This window comes from Lethenteron reissneri, chromosome 48, assembly GCF_015708825.2.
Source record: "Lethenteron reissneri isolate LAM-NWPU_2019-01 chromosome 48, ASM1570882v1, whole genome shotgun sequence".
NCBI lineage: Eukaryota > Metazoa > Chordata > Hyperoartia > Petromyzontiformes > Petromyzontidae > Lethenteron > Lethenteron reissneri.
The window spans coordinates 672,392-689,940 of NC_083826.1; the positions used below are offsets into that span (position 1 = coordinate 672,392).

Sequence of the window (17,549 nt, forward strand, 5' to 3'; positions counted from 1 at the left end):
CACACCCGCTACTGTTGCTGCCCCGTCCAGTCTGGGGAGCTCCCTCCTTGCAGGCCGAAACAGGCAAAATACATTCACGTTACAAATTACTAGGGTACTTTATGTGATATGGATTATTTTTTTTAAATACCAATTGCTTTAGGTTGCGTGAAATTTTGGAGCATTACTTGCAAATTACAAATATAACAAAATGTAAGACTCTAACTACATGTAATGTAGATACTGGCCATCTCTGCTTGAGGGGCTGTACGCACTGCAGATATTTCTCCCGTCCAGGTTCAAGGCTGTCCTCTCTCTCTGCCTCCCGACGACTTCGCGCCTTCACAGTCCAGCCGTGTCCGTCTGTACCCCATAGCCATCTTCCCCCCCCCACCTCACTCCGATTCACCTCTGAAAAAATCCCCAAAACGAATTCCTCTTGCTGGCAATGCACTTCCCTGTTTGTACAGCATCATCAGCTGCAGTGGCATTTATATCCGTTACAAGATAACTCACTCCTATCAAAGCGTTCTCCACTTCCGGGCCCAATATGGCTTAGCCCAGTTGTTTTTGCATATTGTCTTAATTGCCAACAAACTAAGGAAGAGTCCTACAACAGCGAACTCCTACTACACTCTTCATCAGAAGGACACAAGGCCAAGGACTCTGGTCCAATAGCTTATAAGAAGGCGAAACACTAACTATCCAAACCAAAATTATCCTGGTAACTTTCTGAACCAAAAATAATGTAAATGTCCATAAACATGTACACATATAGTCCACTTTGTCCATTCACTTCTAGATGCGGGCTTACCACGCCTTTGTGGGACCAGTGAAGGGTAATTGACCATACTTCACCACTCTGGTCAGTGCTTTGCAAATGGGAGTCACCCACCCAAGCACTATTAAGGCTGGAGCCTGCTAAGATTCTGAGACCTATCGATAATCAGGGGCAACTTCGGCTAGTTTGTTAACAGGCTGTGAGAGACATGAATTGGGATATATTAGCTGCGGTGTGACAAGGAAGGCAAGGCTTCTTGCACGTTTCTCTCCATCTCCACGAATAAGGCACAGCGCTGAAATGCAAGCACGCACGCACACAGAGCTCGTAGCAGGAGCAGCTAAAATCAATCTCCATAAAATAGGTTTTTGGGTTAGATCGCGTAAATAAATAAATGTGGGGTTAAAACCCGCCACCACCCGACACAGCCAACTAGTAAGGGTTGTCACGTAAACAGAACGTGCTGGAGAGCCAAGCCACAACATTTACAATCTGAGTACGACGCTTTGCCAGTAATTACAACTAGCTTCATCAGGCGACAGACAGATTTGTTTCGTTCCTATAAGGAACGAAACAGTAAGACTTCTCCATAATATATATCTACGCGATCTAACCCAAGAACCTCTATTATGGGCGATATTGGTCGCGAAAGCCTACGTGTTAAAAAACAATCTCCTCCATCAGACTTCCCAGATTGCCAGAGCCAGTGCAGCGAGCAAACGGCGATCGAGGCTGGCACAGCGACAAATAAGGGCATAGAAACTGGCACCAACGTATGCCAAGTCACGTTCCTCTTGTTGCCAATGCCGATGTGAACCGCATGAGTGGTACTCTATTTTTTCAGGCGAAGTCTACCACCTTGGCGGAGATAGAAAACGCCACGGGAATTGTGCATAGCTAGGACTCGAACCCAGACCCACGTGCAGAACGGTCGAGCGGCGTGTCAATCCGAAAGCCACCACTCGGCATATGCTGACGTGCATCCGTGCACTTGCAGACACACGCACGCACGCTTGCGAATCCCACACGCAAGGCACCGTCTGTACATTCACAGTAGGACTAAGTCACGATCGGCGGGTACATCCCTAAATGAGAGCGACGAGGTGAAGCTTAAATCCGTTAACGCGGCGCGACAATGGATAAACGAACAGCCCCGTTGTGTATCCGTGCGAGCGAGCGTTTGCCCGTAGAGTGACACGGAGAGGAGAGAGGTGAGGCAGTGCAGCTCACATTGACCATTGTGAATCGTCAATGTTGGTTCTCCTCAATATCTGTTCCAGGACAATGCATATATTTGCCCTTGCCTGGTATACAGTAGGGCTGAACGATTCATCGATTTCAAATCGAAATTTGAAACAATGCGATTAGCAAATCACAAAGGCTGCGATTTTTTGCGATTTGAAAAGTCCTATTGGTTTATTATTTATTATTATAACTTTATGTATTATTTTTTATTTATTTAACTAAAAATCGCAATTAGATATTTTCCCCAAATCGTTCAGCCCTAGTATACAGGAGGTCGTGGGTTCGATCCCAACCCTAACGCCTGTATATTTGGAGTTTGCATGTTCTCCCCGTGGCCGCATGGATTTTTCTCCAGGTCCTCCAGTTTTTCCGACCACATTTACAACACACGATTAGATGATTTGGCTGCTAGAAATTTCCACGTGATAAGCCACTTCGTTGAGCTATCATTTGTGGCCCAGTCACTTCTGAAAAAGAGCTCGAAAGCTCAGTGGGCCTTACCTGGTAAAGATAAACTAGAAACCAAACAAATTGTTTTTATGTACCCCAGGTTTGGGTCAGGCTTAGGTTTTTGGTTAGGGGTTACCGATTTGGGGCTCTGGGCTACATTGTTTCGGAAATGGATTAAAAAATTAATTACACTGAAAGAAAAACAGCCAGGTGTCTCACAAACATGTTTAAGAATGCATGGGTTTGGAACTTCATGTGCAAAGATCAGTTTGTTGTAAAAAATAAAAAAAATATTGGGGTTCAATATATAGGGATGGGGACCCAATTTTCCCGAATTTGCATTCCTAGAGATATTTGTGGGGGGAACACATCCTCTCAGATGGGGAACTAACCCCAGTGCCGCTGCAGTGTGGCACAGCGCACAGACCCCCTACTAGTGGCGTGGCTTCAGCGATTGCGAGTGGAATCGTGTACATTATTCAGGGTTTTCATACCAAATTTCAACAATTATTAAAGAATGAAAGTTTGGCAACTGGTTTAAACGGTGTTGTTGAAATGTTGGGGTTATGTAAAGTTCATTCATTGTTTCCACAAACATCTCTAAAACCTGGAGCTACCTTCGATAACAATGACCAGAAGCATTTTAACACTCACAGCCGGATATGCAGGGTGATTCCAAAGAGTCCTGGACTCTCTGAAATACCCGTGCGAAATATCTCGCCAATACCACGGTGGGCAGACATGTGGAGCTCCAGAGCGATGAGGCTCATGACAAAGTCTTCACACTCCCAAGCCTATATGATCTATAGCCGTATTAAACATTTATCAAACTGCAGTCCGATTGTATCTTACAATAGTAATCAACCCCTTCGTCAATCAAAGGTCTACCCCCCCCCCCCCCCCATGCCATGTGAATTGTGGGGGTTGTTTGTCCCTACTTCGCCATGCTGGTCAGTGTGAGATTGTTAATTGAGGGGGGAACTCAGGACAAGTGGTTCAGACATCACTCGCCACTGATGTTAGCCTTGGCTGGGAACCCAGCCATAGTGTGCAAACAACTCTGTGCCACTGCTGCTGTATTATTACACGAAGACATACTTGTATTGACACCCAGTATATTGCATCGTGTGTACAAACATATAAAGTGCCCTGTCGATTATATTGCTGGGTTTTTAACATAGTGGTCCATAGGGAAGCTGAAGGTCGTGAGTCACAATCTCCTGAAGGACTCATGCAAGGCTCAGTGCAAGTACAATGCCGTGTGCATTCTTTGCGAATCAGTCGCTTGCGCTGGTCACACAATCACAGTTTTAAACAAAGCTTCCCATCGCTGCCTTTTGCTCGATTACCACCAACTCTCTGAGTGCTAATCTCTTTAGCTCGTTTCTCTTTGCCGTGATACGTCTCGTTAAGCCTAAAAGCCCCCACGGATCCACTCAACGGCGCGAGGCCCCCACGCAGTCAAGTCAGGCAGCTTAACGTTTGCATTGTTTACCATTTCATACTCTGTGGATCCATAAAAATAAAAAACGATTCTCATTCAAGCTCTTGTCAGTCCCGCGATTCCGCTCATCGCCTTTACTTCTTCCGTGACTGGACGCAGGCCTTGCTGCGACGGCATGTGTGGGGGGGGAGCTGCGGCAGAGAGAGAGAGGGAGAATGTCAGCTGGGGCATGCAGTGGGCGACAGGATTATTCAGATAGTTGCTCGGTTTCAGTCACGGAAAAATGCGCCTCATTCCCGCCGCCCTGAAACAGCAGAGCGCTCGTGAGCGTCACGCCGGGGCCTTGGCTCAGTCGCTCGAGTGGCGTAGCGGCGGCGAGTTGTAAACTGCTCAATTCGCAAGTGAATGGATACAGTTCTAAACATGATGAGCCTCAGTAAGCATGCCATGGTTCATTCATTTCATTATTGAGTATTATGTGAATGATCCATCAATGCACCAATATGTCTGATGTACAAATAATTACTAATTCCAGCCATTCTCAACCCACCACTGGATGAAGGCCTCCCCATGCCATATTCGGTCTTTTGGGTTTTCTGACCACACATCAGCACGCTGGTCAGTGCAGGTGGGTAAAGGGGAGGGGGGAGGTCAGGACCGGGTCACATGTAGCGCTCTCCACCGATTGTTAGCCATGGTATGCCATGAACTTAGGTGGCTAAGTTCATGGCACACCCATCTAACCACTATATCATCGCTCCACCCAAGAATCGATTATTTATGAGGAATGCAAACGACGGGTAAATATCACAATCGAGCTAAGGAGGCCAACCAGACGATAAGAGTTAATCGAACAGCGACGGCGGCCGCCACGTGCCTGGCCTGGCAAGCTCATTCGAGTCGAGGGGTTTCATTGATGGAGAGTGAACATCAGGATTCAGAACCCGACACGTCGTCAAGCCGGTGGCGCGTTCCTCCGGCGTGCGGCATTCACGCAGAGATTCAAGCACACACAGAGGCTCTCTTCCGCAGACACGCGGTCCGGACTGGGCTCGCGTGAACTGGAGTTGCGAGCGATCGAATGAGAATAAGGGCAGGTCACTGGAGGTCTCACCGACTGCGACACGCGCACACCGCCCTGTGCACGTGCTGACACACAACGGATGTTCACGTGGAGACTGTAAAAGGTAAGTAAAGGTACAGGAGCAGCCCTGCAATGTCCTAATCACGTTACTGCTGGCAGTAGGTCCTCCACTGGAAGGAATTCTAGAGAAGCTCTCTGCAAGGTGTAGGGCCAACTCGTCCTCGCTGGCCGTACATCTTGGTAGAAGTGGAAGTGCCCACACTCTACCCCACCGCACGCGATATGCCAATCGGACTAACTGCGGTGCACCCCTTTATAAACCAGCTGTACGCATTTATACTGCCATGCAGGGAGACAAAACCGGCGAAACTCTAGGTTCCAAGTCCAGTGTGGTGATCATTACTCCACAGGCAAAAACACGTCTTACTCAATTGAGACTGTACGTAGCAATAATGGTACCCTACTGCCATACTAATGCCGCAGGTCACCCTTGCCAATATGACTCATTCCTAGTCCCTTGACTGCTCACCTGGTTGAACCAAATAAACTTGAACCCATATAACATTTAAAAAAACACAAATAATACACATAAACAGCCCTTTCGTCAATCTACTGCTGGATGAGGGCCTCCCTATATAGTGTTATATTGCCCTTGTTATTCTGTCTGTGCAGGTATTAAGATGACATTGTATGACATTACCTTGTCTAGGTCTCCTTTACCCAGTTATTTAATAATTTCCTGTCGTTAATTTCTATTTGTTGTCAAAGTTCTCAGCAAATCTGAGATGGTGATGAGATGTCCCAATTGCTCTCTCTCTCAGCTGCCACGTTTGTGATCCATGGAGGTGGTATTATGCCCGTGCATTATGCAGGATTATCCTCCATAATGCAGGGGCATAATATGACTTTAACCCACCGCCAAACCTCCTACGCATTTCACAAGTAGTACTAATCGCATATCTGCATTTCCCATAAATATGCTAATATTCAAATTATTTTGTCAAGGCGCTCTTCCCCCCTCCATCCCAGCTTAAATAGACGCTCCAAGCCTGGGGTGTGTCATTCAGACTGTCTTCTCGACAGACCTGTTCTCCACCTGAGGACGGCTGCTTGCGTTGTGGCCGAAATGTAGTGAAAATTATTTTATTATGTTTTATTTTTATTATTTTATTATTTCCATTCTACGTGACTTTACCGAAAGAACCAAGAAGATGAATCCCTGCAGTCACGAAAGCTTTAAATCGAAACTATTTTCAATGTTATTTCTTGTCAAGGTGTAATAAAAGGACTCAGACACTTCTTGCTGACTCCGTGTCCTTTATTTGGGGTTCGCGTTCTCCTTCCCACACGGCACTCCTCCTGAGACTCTCTCCCTGGCAGCCCCACATCTGCCTTCGCTCCCGTAGCCTTCCACGCTCCTGCAGCTCCGCTGCAGGCTCTTGGTACAGCCCTCTGGCTGCTCCCCCAGCAGCTCCATCTCTGCTCCCTGTTCCTCCGTGCGTGGCGATCTCGCCACCTCCCAATGTCAGCCCTTCGTGGCCTCTATGGCTATCTCGCCATTTCCTACCTCAGCCCTTCGTGGCCTCTGTGGCTATCTCGCCATTTCCTACCTCAGCCCTTCGTGGCCTCTGTGGCTATCTCGCCACTTCCTACCTCAATCCTCCACTCTCTCTTCCACCCCGCTGGCTGGCGCCGTCATGAGCCCCTCAGCAACCAGGCTGAGGCACGGCGACCACCCAACGTGTTCACCACCCTTCACTCCCCCGACTGACCCAGATAGCTTCCTGTCTCCCCGCTATAACTTCTCCCCCACGTCACCCTGACTCCTCCCTCTCGGATCGTCATATCCGCCCCGCCCATTTACGCCCGCATTACAAAGGTAACAAATTATAGCATTGTGTGAATAAACTGAAGGAATGGCTGTCAGTCCCTAACCTCTATACTTCCGCTTTAAACAGGGGCCATGGAGAGTGGTGTTGGTGTAGTGCGGTGAGCACACCGCAATATGAACCTGGCCACCCAAGCTGAATGCCTGAGCACGGCTAACATCAGTGGCGAGTGATGCCAGAATCGGATTCGAAGCTACCCCTCGCTCCGCCCACCGCATTAAGGAGCCAACACTGGACAAGGACAAAGCCTTCATCCAGCAGTGGACTAACAATGATTATTATAGTGCACTCTGACCATTGGAAGATGACGATGATGCTAATGATAATGGCGATTAGAATAATGCTAATTATAAAGGTGATTACTATCATGATTATGGTCAAGCTAAATGATGATAATACGTGAAATTATTACAAGCTTAATGATTATAAATAACACTGGGAATGACGTCAATTAATCATAAATAACGATGATGATGGTGACGACGTGCATAGCAATTGACTGATAATTACAACAGCATGACTACTGATGATGGCAGACCACTGGCGTCGACCGCACGGTGAACGATACCGACGGAGACAAAAGCGTGCACGAAGACGGCGGCGGAGGCGGCGGCGGCGGCGTTACCGACCGGGTGGTTTGGGCCTCGCCGGTCTCGGCGCCCCCGACGACGACGCCGCCCCCCCCTCGGACGACGGCCTCCGCACGGGAACCGAGGGCAGCGCCGTTCCCATGGCGAGGGCCAGCGGCGTGGGCACGCAGCCAGACAGGCGGTTGTTGGACCCTCGCCGCGCCGCCTCCCCGCTCCCCTCTCCGCCGTCCTCTCCCCCCGCGGGCACCACGGCCGGCAGCGACGGCAAGGAGGACGACGCCGCCATCGCCGAGGAGCCGAGGCCGCGCGGTGGCATCGCGCGCCGTTCGGGGCCGGGCCCGAGGCTCCCTTCGGACGTGGCCGCCGGCATCGGCGCGGCCTTCGCGTGCAACGGCTGCGCCTCGTGGCGGAACGCGGCCGCGTCGGAGTAGCCGAACTGCCCCGTCGATCCGAGGGCCGCCGCGTCGGGGTAGAGGCAGTAGGGGGGCGGCGTGGGGAGCTGCGGGAAGGGGGCCCCGTGCAGGGCCGGGTAGAGCCCCGTCGGTGGCGGGTGGTCGCCGTAGGCCGGCGGGAAGTCGGCGAACCCCATGGGGGGCGCGCTGGGCGAGGGCCGCTCGCCCACGTCGGGATCCGGGGATTTGAACGAGGGCGCCGGATCCGCTGCGGTCGGGTAGTCCGGCTCGGGAAGAGGCTGCGGCTGCGGCTGCAGAGGCTGGGATGGCGCCACGGGGTCGGAGGGCGGCGCGGCCTCGGCAGGACGGGCGGGCGCGGCCGCCGGGAGGGTCGGCTTCTCGCTGCCTTCGATGGGGACGTTGCCGATGAGGAGGGGAACGCGCACCGTGAGGTCCAGCGACTTGACGGAGACCTGAACGCGGCGTGCACGGCGTAGGCAGAGTTGAAAAGCCTGGACAGAGCACGAACCCGGCCAGCCGAGTTCGATTCACGCTCACGACCAACACCGGTGACGATTATCTGAACTGGTCATGGCCCTCCCCTAGGTCGACTCAGCTTTAAATTAGTACCTGGTGCGACGTGTAAACATCGCCACTTGGATACAGAGTACTTGCCCCAAAAGTCTGTTAACGATATCAGGGAATCTTGGTTTTTGTCTTTGCATATACGTAATCTCTTTTGTCAGTTCACTGCTGGATGAGGGCCTCCGTACGCCATACTTCACCATGCTGGTCAGCGTGGGTGGGTGAAAGCAGGAAGCATAGATGTAGGAGCACAGAAGTACAGGGCAACACGGGATTTTACGGAACGACTACTTGCTACCTACCATACAAGCCCGGCAGCAGCCCATAGCAACCTGTTGTGCATAGTGATGGCCCATCCAAGCACTATCCAGGATTAAAACTGCTTGGTATCTGATGAGTTAGAGCATATTTTTCCAGGTGATTTCGTCATATGCCGATGCATATACATTACATACAAAATATATAAGGACCACTTTGTGAAAACCAACACTGGTCACTCTGTAGATAGCCTGGTGCCTGCCATAGTAAAGTGTAATTTACACCACTGGTTCACTGCCACTAACGCAGACGAGCACCTTCACAATTACTAATTTGAGAACGCAGGCCCTTTAAACCGGACGTCCGTAAGCACGCTGCTCCAGTGTAAGGCGTGCCGCGTGACCAGCGAGCGGCGTGGCAGGGGCTTACGCGCCTGCGCTGCGATCCTGGCGGTGACCTGGATTCAATTACCAGCTACGCACAACACCTGGGGCAAAGTCGCCCCGTGGGACTGACTCACCCCGATTTAATCCGTAGCTGGTACCGTGGTGCGAGAACGCAGAGTGCTAATGAAAGAACGCGGACGTGGTTCTGGCCACACCATCGTCGCGTGTGCCACGCACTCGCTGACAGTAGTCTGTCAATGTTGTTCTGTGTATACATCTGTAGTATGTGTGTATACAATGCATGTACAGCAACTTTTTTGCCACTCCATTAGTGAATGTACGTATGTATGCAGAACGTTTTTTCGCACCGTAACGAAGCTAACCGTGCTAATCAGAGGTGCGGGGGAAAGACAACAAACTAAACACAAAAAGCAGCTCTAAAGAAATGAGTTTTCAATCTAGATTTAAAAGTGCATTGCTCCAGCGGCTTCCTAATATTGGAATGAAGAGCATTCCAGACGGCCGCAGAAGCGCATCTGAAAGCGCCACGCGATGCAGTGACCGTCTTTGTTTGATGGCCAGCCAAAAGCCGCTGCTGCGAGAGGATGACCGGAGTTCGCGTGACGATGGTTTATGTTCCTTGACGAGATCACCAAGGTATTGTGGGTAATTTGTGGCAAGCACTTTGTGTGTAATGAGTGGGACCTCATAATGTAAAGGCCTCTTGATGCCACATCTGCCATGGGGTTGCTGACCATACACCGCAAGGCTGGTCAGTGCGGGTGGGCCAAGTTAAGGCAGGCGACGGGGCAGGATTGGTTCACATATCACTCACCACTGATATTTGCCGCGGCAGGGAATCGAACTCGGAGCCCCCGGGGTTCGTGGCGCAGCACGCTGGTAACCTCCGGACCACCGCTCCGCCACACCCCGTGTAAATATTGTAATTTTATACTTCATGCAATATGCACAAAACTAAGCGATATATTCATAAATTATTTAAATATGACTTTCAATGAAATTTAAAATTTTATAATTTTACATAAATCATACCATTGCTGTAGTGTTAGCTCAGTGCACAAAAGCCTCTGACCCAAATAACCCAGAATTCACCACCCCAATTTTTTTTTTATCTGGCCGCACCAATGAGCACATCTCTTAACCCTTTCCCGTTCTGATGAAATACGTGTAAGTGATCAGTTTTTCTTCCAAGACGTTCGACAGCAAACGAAACGTCTCGCAACAAGCGTCAAAACACGCCAACCGCCGGGCCGCACCGATACGCGAGTGACCACGTGGGCGATACGACTCGTGACCCACGGGCGCTACGACGCGTGACCGTACGAGCACCGCGACGAGTGACCGCGGGCGCTGTGCGTGGGGACCTGCACAAAGTGCTCCAGGGAAATGAGCTTGCAGCCGGGTAACTCCGAGCAGGGCAACGCCGGCACGGAGAAGCGCTCCTTCCACTGCGTTGTCTGCTTGGGCCCGACGCTGCCACCGTCCTTTGTGACGAGCGTGGTCAGGTCCACGATGTCGCGCTTGCCCCTGTAAGTCACCATCTGGGAGGGACGGTACACGGTAAATTGGTGGTTAGGTGGAATGTGCGGTTAATCGTGGGTCAAGGAGAGGTAAATGAGGCCGTGGCATTGACAAAACAATGCCTTGTATGTCGAGCGAGCTGGCAAGCCGGCATATTAACGAAAGCTCGACTGATGTATGTGAAACTTCTTTCGCTCTGTACGTAGCCAACCGTGCTAGTCAGGTGTGTGTGTGCAAGGAAACACTCAAATAAACGCGCGCATCAGATGTGGACCCTGACCCGCGGCGCACTTGTCATTTTTAACGCAAGAGCCCAAATTGTATGCAGCACAAAACAATACTTTAAAAAAAACCAATGATACAGATCTGGGCATTAGTGTTGGTGTTCAGTGTCCAAACGGTGACAATAAAGTAACCAATCGGGTCACTTCATTAAATAAATAGTCCAACGTAAATCTATACAAATCCACTACAACATAAATTATTTTAATGTTTCTATTAGCGTGGATATTGATGTCATGTCAAGAGATGAACAAACACGTTATCTGGGAATTCTATCAGAAAATGGCATCATCGCAAGTTTGAGAAAGGCCTCTGGTGAAATCAGAGCACTACTTCTGAGATTCCCTCATTTAGCTCCCATTCACTCAGCAGTGGGTACACCTTCCCACAACGCCCTGCTTTATAAATGTTTATTGCACACAAAGCAACCTGAAAAAGTTGCTATCCTTAGAGCTGGAAATTTTCCAAATTAAGTCAAATTTCATATTTAAAGATGTCTTTGTGCAGTCGCTGATATCCAGGCTGACACAAGAACTCAGTTTCATCGTCATCGACTGAAACCCAGAATTTCAGCAGTGCCGGCTTCGACGCTCTGACAACGCATTCTCGCTACCCAGCCATTACTTCCCAACCGCATTTTAGCAATGCACTACAATCCACCTTTTCACGTCTACTAAATCTTATCCATTGAAATCCAAATTAAGCAAATATGGAAACCTGTACTGCGGTGTGATGTCAGGACCAGATGTTAGAAGTCTCTGGAGTAACGTTTGCGGAAAAGGCCCTTTGTTTAATGATATCAAATTATCATGATTTACAGCCCTTTGTTAATCCACTGCTGGATGAATGCCTCCCCAATGCCATGTCGTTAGACCATACTTCACCACGCTCGTCAATGCGGGTTGTTAATGGGGGGGAAGGGCACCCATGACCATATCAGTCGCCACCAATGTTAGCTGTTAGAGGGCAAGTTTCATGGTGTGGTGTGTTAACCACTGCGCGCCACTGCGCTGCCTGGTCCCGATCCATAGCAGAGAGAAATACAGAGGGAAAGCAGAACACTGCGAGCTGCCTCCATTCCGGTTGCGACAAGAATATTTTATAAAGAAGAGAAAAAATATGATTAAACCGAAAACACCACTCAAGATATTGTATGCTTGATAATTGAAAATGTTTAAGTCGAGAAATTAATTACAAACCCGATATTAACGAGGCTAAATTTAAAACAGCTTTGACAAAGCTTGCAACGGAAGAGAGGCCGTTAAGGCAGTGCTGCTCTGTGGCCTATTTTAGGTTTTAAATCACGAGTACACGACTGAAACTCCAGAACGCACTGGTGGTCTGTCACCTAGCCAGGAGATGGGGGTAGAGACTATGGATTGTTGAATACTTTTGTTCAGAGCTTTGAATGGTGTCCCCTCGTATGCATGGCATTTCGCCAGCTTGCCCGCTTTCTTCCAGTGTCCAACACTCATGGACAGAATTTACCAAACGTCAAAATGCAATAATCTCCTGAAAAAGAGGCTTTCCTGGACAACTAAAAACCATTATTATTAAACATAACACGCGATAATCATTCAACATCGTTACAGAAAATTTGAATAGCAAAATAAAAAATCCATCCTTCTCATATTTGTCCCTCTACATAAAAATATATTTAAGTATTTTTTTGTGACAATCCATCGGCCACACAGCCTTCTGGGAGTGTCTCATCAGCAGCATTGGTTCAAAACAAGCAAATCTTGGACCAGTTTTGACAGTCTCATTAGCATTCAGGCTAACCAGACACTGGTGAACTGCCTGTTATTAAGAACGTGACCTTCAAGACTGCGGAACCAGCAGGTGTCTCCCTTGAGCCATCAACTCTCAGGCAGCACAGCGACACCAGGGAATGTGAACCCACCTGTGGGACTTTGCCGAGACTCTTTAACCTAGCCATCAAACCTTTTGGTTAGCCATCAAACCTTTTAGCTAGCCATCAAACCTTTTGGTTAGCCATCAAACCTTTTACCTAGCCATCGAACCTTTAAGCTAGCCATCAAACCGTTTGGCTTGGCATCGAACCTTTAAGCTCGGCATCGAACCTTTCAGCTAGCCATCAAACCTTTAACCTAGCCATCGAACCTTTTGGCTTGGCATCGAACCTTTTGGCTAGCCATCAAACCTTTAAGCTAGCCATCAAACCTTTAACCTAGCCATCGAACCTTTTGGCTTGGAATCGAACCTTTTGGCTAGCCATCAAACCTTTAAGCTAGCCATCGAACCTTTAGGCTAGCCATCAAACCTTTAAGCTAGCCATCGAACCTTTTAGCTTGGCATCGAACCTTTTACCTAGCCATCGAACAAAGATGGCCACTGCATCGCGTGCTTTCAGGGGGCAGCTTCTGCGGCCACCTGGAACGTTCTCCCTTCCAATATTAGCAAGCCACTGGAGCTAACCGATTCTAAATCTAGATTGAGATCTCATTTCTTTAGAACTGTATATTGTGTTTAGTTTGTTGTATTTTCCCAAACTTACGATTAGCACAGTTGGCTACATCCGGTGTGAAAGAAGTTCAAACATACAAAATAAACTGATTAAACTTTGTGGTGATTTGCTTGTTTTTCCACCTGAAATTTGTGATTTATTTCTTGGAGGCAGCTGTTGAATAAAACTCGGTGTCTTCTTTGTGTACAGCATTCAAGTCATCAACATGGCACTTGCATTCTGGGATTAGCACTTCTGATTCACAAACAACTAACATAACAATATCGTACCAACATTATACAGTCATTTGGTTCAGAAAGTATTTTAACGTTCATGGGAGAGGTCAATTAATATATATATTCCCAAAGTAATTCAGTTCCTGAAGAAACGCTCCCAGCCCATCGAGCGAAACGTCAGACATCATGCCGAACAACACGTTGTACAATAACTGAATCGTTCCTGATGTTCCTCAAGCTCCCAGCACGTGGAGCGAAAACGTCAGACACCATGGTCACCAGTGCAAGGTACAACCCCAAAACACCTCAGAGACATGTAGAGCACAACCGTGAAAACCTGCGCAGTCGCAGCAACCGTTGAATCAAATTTCTGAATTAAACACAGTGAAGACGACACCCTAACCTAAACTAAAACCATTTTTATTTTACCAGGCAAGGCCCACTGAACTATGAAGCTCTTTTTCAGAAGCGACCTGGCCACAAATGATAGCTCAACAAAGTGGCTTATCATATGGAAATGTATAGCAGCCAAATACTCTAAACGCATGTTCATAAATGTGGAGGAAAAGACTGGAGGACCCGGAGAAAAATCCACGCGACCACGGGGAGAGAGACACCCAAACTCCAAATATACAGCAGGCATCAGGGTCGGGATGGAACCCACAACCTCCTGCATAACAGGCGAGGCAGTTAACATCTCGCCACCGTGGCACCACTCATCCAGATCATTGAGGGGACATGATATCGTTGACGATGGAAGTGACATGGGTACATAAAGGGAAGGCACAGCTGACAAAAACAACCATATGTCATCTTGCACGTGCCTTGAGCAGTGTGCCACAGGCGGTGCACAATGATCGTGAAACTTTATTGATTGAAAAAAAAGAGCATGGGCAGTTACGGTCAGGGGTTTTGCATATTGAGGTCACCACTGTGACACATCGAGAAGTACGGCAGAGGCACTGCAGGAATGTCACTAGGGCACTCCCCTCACGACCAGTTAAAACATCTGGCAGATAAGAGATATTTGTTTTGTGGCTTATATTGTCCACTTAAAAAAAAAAAACTCACCAAGCCAATTCTTGAGCTACACGTCGTCGTGAGTCACAGAACATTGTCTCAGCTTCTGTTCTTGACTTGCTCTCAGGGGTTTGGTCTCGGGGTGTCCGTGGTCTGAGAACCTGGGTCGTGTTTCCACCTGGTCACGTGTAATTTCTCAAAATGGTAACTTCGCGTGAAATTTGTCAATATTGACCGATTGATACCTTTTATTGAAAGGTAAACTATACGGCTTTTTCCCCAAAATTTGTATTGTAAGACAGTTTTATGCAAATGTATTATTTAAAAGTAGGTTGAAAGTATTTGGTACTTTCCATTCTACAAAATGAGATTGTTTTCACTGTCTGGAGGATGTGGCCTTGACTGGGCTTGGCACTGGCCTCGACTGTGCAGTTGGGGACAGGCACAAGCGCTGTGCCCATCAACCAAAAATCGAATCTTCAACTACGCCCGAGATCTATTTCGCTGTCTTGCAGCGCTGTACGAGTGTTGATCGTTACAACGTTGCCATCGAGGCGTCTTCGCGGTGCAAAGGGTGCACCGACATAAAACGCGAATGGGAAAAAAAACCTGACGACTGTTGAAAACCATGAGTTTTTTTAAATGCTGCGTTGGCATTTCAATCAGCTGCTAGTCAATCTGAGCAGTGTTAATGTTTAGTGATGGAGTCAATGGCACAAGGTACTGGGACAGCTGTCATAAAACTGAAAATTGGTCATGCGTTACAAAGGTCATCCTTTGTCCACAATCACTTAAGGACAAGGAACATGATTTAACGCAATGTCTTTTGTGTTCGTCGTAAACAGCTGACATTCGCAGACGTGACCTGAATAGTGAGGTTCTCTGCATTGCACATCAAGTGGCCTATCTTCTATGCATCATCACCACCACCATGGTGGCTAGGAGATGTTAACTACCTCGCCTGGTGTACAGGAGGTCGAGGGTTTGATCGCGGCCCTGACGCCTGCTGCTGTATATTTGGAGCATATTCTCTCCCCGTGGTCATGTGGATTTTTCTCCCAGTCCTCTAATTTTTCCCTACACATTTAGAAATATGCATTTAGAGTATTTGGCTGCGATAAATGTCCACGTGATAAGCCACATTTGTGGCCAGGGCGCTTCTGAAAAAAAGCAAGATAGCTCAGTGGGCCTTATATGGTAAGATAAAAAATGCTATAATAATAGTTAGCAGATCACCACCTCCAATGAATTGCAGACAGCCAATTTCTTGTAAAGTCACATGTGCACGGATAATATTACCAATTGTAAAGTGCTGATTTGCACTGGCCCACAGCGGACTACTGTTATACAAAGAACAAACAAACGATTGATAAGCACAACAATTTTAAAAGATGTATTCCCAATATAGCGAACACTTAACTGCTATGACATATAGTTCAAAAACATGAACATTCACCAAGAAAATGGAACAAAAGCTAAAAGCGTGCACAAAGGAACATGGATAAGTGCACACTTGCAATTACAGTGACAGGAAGGGGAACGCGAGAAGCAGAGAAGACGAGCCGGTAAGAGACATGCCGCTGAACGTTAATAATAATAATGATAATGGGCTTGGGAAGGTCACGTCGCTACAAGAGGTCTTGTTCCTCTTCTTCCGACCTGTACATGAAGCAGTCCCCCCCCCCGCCTCCTTAACCTCCTTCTGTTCCTCTCTCAAAGCCTCACCTCTTTCCCATTTCCCATTCCTCTTCCCTCCCCTTACCCCCCCCCCACTCCCTCCCGTCCCTCCCCTGCTCTTTCATGACCCCTATGTGACCTCTGTTATGGTCACTCATTCCTCAGCCCTTGCACATCTCTGCCAACTAATTCTCTATATTTTTCACCATTCTTTAAACAATGTGAAGCGCCCTGAGCTAAGGCACTCGGTAAATATGAAATAAGATCACGTCCGGCGGCCGATACTAATGACAGTGGCAGCCCAAGGCGAGAACACTCCTGAGAGGGAATAAACCACGGACGTGGAGCCATGAAGTCCACCTGTGTGCAGGAGGCCATTAGAGGTGGTGATGCCTTGGGGGAGCCTTCATGCAGCAGTCAATAGATGATGGCCGATGACAGTGATAATAATGAACGCGTGTCCATTTACCATCATCATCATCCACACTTGTCCATTTAAATTTGTCCATTCACTCTGCACCTCCGATTAGCGCGGCTGGTTACGTGCGGTGTCAAAGAAGTTCAACGTACACACATCTGACAACCTCTGAGTCTCAAGACAAAAACTGCAGTGGGCATGGTCCAACATTCCTGCAACTGATTACAAGGCTTCACTTCTCCACATTGACTCCAGTTTCAATGAAGAATGTGCACACACATCAATTCTTAGACCAATGATATGTACACGTTCAGGCTTTTTAGGAATGTACTGCTGGAATAAAGCCCCCCCCCCCCCCCACGCTGTGTGGGTTGCGGGGTTATTTGACTGTTTTGACCAAGTTGGTCAGCGTGGGTTTGGAAAGTAGGGACAGCAGAGACAAAGAGGAGCTTAGGAGTACAGTATAACAATAGATTTGGTTGCACCACCCTATTAAAAAAACAGACACACCCCAAGTTGAGAGAAAATATTCAGCAAAGGAATGAAGCCTGGGTTTTCACGCGGATAGAAAACCCAAATCGGCACAGCCCAAGATTTATTACGATTTAGAAACTTGTGTACGGAACAGATTCGAAATACCCAATCAAACTACTTTTGAAAGAGTTGCCGATTAAGCGTAAAAAATTAAAATCTATCCCAAAAGAATCCGATGAAATACATTCATAGAAAACCCCACACAACTACACCCTCTCCCGGCCGGTCTAATGGTAAACAATCGCACAGCGGCGAGTCGAGCGCAAGGACAACGAATTTCAGGCCATTGG

General features: G+C 48.1%; 1 protein-coding gene across 1 annotated transcript in view; it reads right to left on the reverse strand.

Moving 5' to 3' along the window:
* Nucleotides 1–3,995: 3,995 nt before the first annotated feature.
* The window catches only part of LOC133354697 (arrestin domain-containing protein 1-like), a 113,020-nt gene continuing 99,466 nt past the window's right edge, over nucleotides 3,996–17,549 (reverse strand). The window contains exons 6-8 of the mRNA XM_061571749.1: nucleotides 10,469–10,645; nucleotides 7,502–8,327; nucleotides 3,996–4,090 (exon numbers count right to left, since the gene is read on the reverse strand). Coding sequence (XP_061427733.1) covers nucleotides 3,996–4,090; nucleotides 7,502–8,327; nucleotides 10,469–10,645 — 1,098 coding nt within the window. The remainder of the gene's footprint in view (nucleotides 4,091–7,501; nucleotides 8,328–10,468; nucleotides 10,646–17,549) is intronic.